The sequence below is a fragment of the Diachasma alloeum genome, unplaced genomic scaffold (assembly GCF_001412515.2).
Source record: "Diachasma alloeum isolate Michigan unplaced genomic scaffold, Dall2.0 Dall_scaffold_00317, whole genome shotgun sequence".
Lineage (NCBI taxonomy): Eukaryota > Metazoa > Arthropoda > Insecta > Hymenoptera > Braconidae > Diachasma > Diachasma alloeum.
This window is the reverse complement of record NW_021680456.1, coordinates 628,184-632,726: the sequence shown is the minus strand read 5'-3', so window position 1 is coordinate 632,726 and position 4,543 is coordinate 628,184. Positions and strand designations below refer to the sequence as shown.

Genomic DNA, 4,543 nt, shown 5'->3' with positions numbered 1-4,543 from the left:
TAGTTAGGCAACAGCATAACACTTGCGATAGCTAGTGTCGTGCTGCTGCCACACCCTGTGTGGGGCCCGCACCCACTAAACCACTTGACCCCGCTCATCCTTGACCTTTCTTTCCCTCGCGGCACCACCGTTAAGTATTACTTCGCAAGGGAGGTCACAGCTATTGGCTCTTCCTCTTTCCGGCCTAATGTACGTCCTCCTAGCCTACCAAGTTCTTGGGTGTAGGTATGAAGTTCCAGTAGGTTCTCCGTCTAAGTTGCGGCTCTGCGCTCGCGTTCCTCTTTTCTGAGCTCTTTCATGACTTCAGCCGCAAAAAGGCTCGTCGCGTCCCAGGCTGCCGGCGATGATAGTAACGCATCCATCAGATTTTCAGGCAATACTTCCCTTCCAAGTGAAGACGTACGCCTTGTCTCGCTGAAACGAGGGCATACGAAGAACTCGTGCTCCGAATCTTCATCCACGTCCGTGCAGGTTGGGCATTTCGAGGAATCTTCATATTTAAATTTATGAAGATACGCTCTAAAGCACCCGTGCCCCGTAAGCATCTGCGTTAGGTAGTAGTTCACCTCTCCGTGGTTTCGATTTAGCCAGACATTCACCTTGGGGATCAGACGATAGGTCCATCTCCCTTTGGTGGAGTTGTCCCACTTCAGCTGCCATTTCCGCAGGCTGTTCCGCCTCTCTTCCAGCGTCAGCTCCTCGGGACTCAGCGCTTCGGATCTCCTACGTTTGTACAAGATCTTCCGCCCCTCAGCCAGTATTTCTATCGGCAGCATTCCTGTGATGACACACACCGCGTCCTCAGAAACTGTCCGATATGCACTTGCAACTCTAAGGGCACTCAGTCGGTCGACTGGTACGATCTTACGTGGCGCTTCCTGCAACTGGAATACCTCTCCCCAAATGGGAATACCATATGTGAGCACCGAAGTAATTACTAAAGACAACAGCGCCCGTCTTCTTTGCTTGGGTCCCCCGATGTTAGGCATGAGGCGTGATAAGATGGATGTAATGCCAGATGCCTTGGCCCCCACATGCTCTGCTTGCTGCTTGAACTTCAGTCGTGCATCGATCATCACCCCCAGGTATCGAATGAATGGCTGAGAGGTGATTTCACAAGACCCGACTTGCAGTGTGATCGTCTCGATCTTCTTCCTACTGGTGATCAATACGGCTTCCGTCTTATGCTCCGCTAGGTCCAGTCCAACAGAGTCCATCCAACAGCGGATCGTTTCAAACGTTGTACTGAAGACACGATTCATCTCCTTCAGGTACTTTCCGACGATGACTACGGCCACGTCATCTGCGAATGCCACGAGCTCGGTCCTCCGCGGCATTTTCAGCTTCAGCAGCCCGTCGTACATGATGTTCCATAGTAAAGGACCCCGCACCGAGGCTCGGGGGACTCCTCCCGTGACTTCATACTGCTTGGGACCACACTCCGTGTCGTACTTGAGGATCCTCCCGGTGAAATAGCTGTCAACCATCCTTCGCAAATATCCTGGTACGTCCAATTTGGCAAGAGCCTCCATGATGCAGTCCCAACGGGCTGAGTTGAAGGCATTCTTGATGTCCAGTGTTACTACTAGGCAGTACTCCTTAGTGCCATTGAGCCATCTTTCCCCTGAAATCGCTCTCCTGGCGGTATCAACAACAAGGTTGATGGCATCCAATGTGGATCGACCTTTCCGGAAACCATATTGATTTTCGGCTAGCAATGGCTCAACAGCTGCCTCTATTTTCTGATGGATTATACGGTCGAGGATCTTACCGGCTGTGTCGAGCATTCAGAGAAGACGATATGATGAAGGTTTGTCCGGCGGCTTGTTCCCTTTTGGGAGCAAAACCAGCCTTTGCTGCTTCCACATGGCAGGAAATATGCCTTCTTTGAAGCACTCGTTATAGACGTCTAGAAACTGCTCTGGCATTGCTTGTATTGCCGATTTCAGTGCAATGTTGAGGATACCGTCCGGGCCAGGGGCCTTGATGTTACCCACTCGCATGTAGGCCTTCATCAACTCTTCCCTCGTGATTTTCGCTACGATCTCATCCTCCTGTTGTCGGGCGGGACGGTGAAAATCTGGTTATTGAGGGAACAGCGTTTCAACGATCTTTCTCAGGAGAACAGGACACGATGGTATTGGCATAGGTTGACTTTTTAGTCGTGTCAGCACCACCTTGTAAGGTCTCCCCCAGGGATCGCCTTCTACTTCAGCAAGAAGTTCACTCCAGCAATGCTTCTTGCTGTGCTTTATCGCCTTGCTCAGTTTCCGACGTGCCTTTTTTTACCTCATTTCGAGTCCCTCGAAGTTTGGTTTCTTCCGGCCTCGTTGGGACAACCTCCTAGCTACGTTGCATTCCCTCCGGAGGACCGCGATGGTGTCATTCCACCAATACACCAGGGGGTGTCGATTCGTAGTCCGCTTCCTCATCATAGTGGTATTGCAGGCTTTAGTCACCTTCGCCATAATGTCCCGTGCCTTCGCTGTTGCATTCGTGCCAGTAATCGGACGGTCATCTAATGCCGCCGAATAAGAGCCAGAATCAAAGGTGCTCACTCTCCAACCAACACTGTTGGTCTTCTTCGCGATTGATCTGGCTTTCTGGTCAGAGTAGATCTCCCAGAGTATTGCCCGGTGGTCACTTGCAGTGTAGATATCAGTTACTCTCCATGAGTAGTTTCTCTTGGCGAGAGCACCGAAGGTAAGATCCACAATTGAGCTCGCCTTTCCCCGAATGAAGGTTAGTTCTTCTCCACTGTTCAGTAATATTACGTCCAAAGATGACATGGCTTCCAGTAAAGCCTGTCCTCTAGCGTTTGTTACCTTACTGCCCCAGTCAACTGCCCAGGCATTGAAGTCTCCAGCTATCACCACGGGAAACTGTTGCTTAGCATCCACAGTCAGCCTATCTAGGAAGTCTGTGAACTCATCAATGCGGAGACTGGGTGGAGCATAGCAGCTGTAGTAATGGATTCCATCAAAGTTCACCATAGCAAAACCACTCTGCGTGTTACTGCTGATGTTTCGGAAAGGTCGGTTCCCGCAAGCCCAGATCGCAGCCTTTCTGCTGGCGTCTGTGACCCAGGATTGAGTGCCAAGATCTCGATATGGCTCAGAAATCATGACAAGGTCAGCTTTCAGCTCACGCACCGTCTGCATAAGCAGATCATGTGCGTCCTCGCAGTGATTGATGTTGAGCTGTAACACCTTGCAGCTGATCCGTTTTTTATCGCCTTTTGTTAGTAAGCTTTTGGAGTGCCTCTCTGTAAGCCGGGCATCTGCTGCTGCCAGCGACATGGGCACAATTCTCCGTTTTCCCATCTTTAGCGCATAGGGCGCACCGAGGATCCTTCTGACACTCCTTGGCCTTGTGGCCATCTCCTGCACATCTTGGGCAGAGCTTCGACCGATCCACTGCGCTCCTACACTTGCTGGCGAGATGTCCGTAGTGCCAGCACTTGAAACACTTGACCGGCCTCTGTACTCTACGTATGCGGCAGTTTACCCAGCCGATCTTCATCTTCCCGTGGTCGTCCTCTTCCAGGATCTTCTTCACCGCAGCTGACGTGAGGGTCAAATAAGCAGTTTGAGTTCCACCGTATGCTTTGCGCATAGATCGGATGGTCTCAGGACCCATTTGGTGTTCCTCACCTACAGCTCTCTGTAGGGCCTCAAGGACATCCTCTTTGGATGTCTCCTCATCAATGTCCTTGATTTCGATATCTTCCCAGGGCTCTTTGCTTAGCACGTGGGCCTCTTGGCCGAGCAGGTCAGCAATGGCTGATCTTAGCTGGGAAGCTCCATCGGTCTCCTTCTTGTTGAGGATAATCAGCATATCCCCTGCGGCCGTGCGTCTGATCTTCTCGACGTAATCGCTAGCCTCACCACAAGCGCTATCCTTCTTCACTCGCCGTAGGATTTCGGAGTACATCTTTTTCTCCTTAGGGCGAATGATCAGTGCTTTCGGCCTGACCGCTGGTTTCCTCTGGGTTCGCTTCCGGCTTGCTCAGGTTTCTTCCTTCGACGCTTCCACTTCTGCCAGCCCTCACTGTCGTGAACCTCATATTTATCCGGCCCGATTCGCTGGTGTTTGCCTGCATCCCTCTGGGGTTCCGACACCCGCTTCGGTTGGATTGGTGTGGTCTCCTGTCGAGACCTCTTCAGAGCATCAGGATCCGTTCCCGTGGACTCGCGATTTTTCTTCTTCTTGGTCTGGTGTTCATTCTGCACCCCACTTCGCGATCCCACGTCCTTCGATGTTGGCTCATGAGGTTTCGTCTTCTGCGTAGTCCTTTGCTCTGATGCAGCTTGACAGATTGATCGGAGACGTTTTGCAGAAGTTTGAATGCTCCTGGCGAGCTGTCGTATTCCTTCATTGATGGTCCGCTTAGTTTTGTCTGTTATCTGGGACAGAAGATCTCTAATGAGCTTCTCGTGATGGTCCCGAGCCTGCTCCTGTCTCGATCCTCCGTTCGAGTTGGTGATTTCAGTCACCTTTTGAGTCTGTGACTCCACCCCACTTGTAGTATCTGAGGCCAAGT

General features: G+C 51.6%; 1 protein-coding gene across 1 annotated transcript; it reads right to left on the bottom strand.

Moving 5' to 3' along the window:
* Window positions 1-3,228: 3,228 nt before the first annotated feature.
* On the bottom strand, window positions 3,229-3,933 carry LOC107040102. Its single transcript, XM_015260048.1, has one exon. The coding sequence runs from the start codon at window positions 3,931-3,933 to the stop codon at window positions 3,229-3,231; it is 705 nt and encodes a 234-aa protein (XP_015115534.1).
* Between the last annotated feature and the right edge of the window lie 610 nt (window positions 3,934-4,543).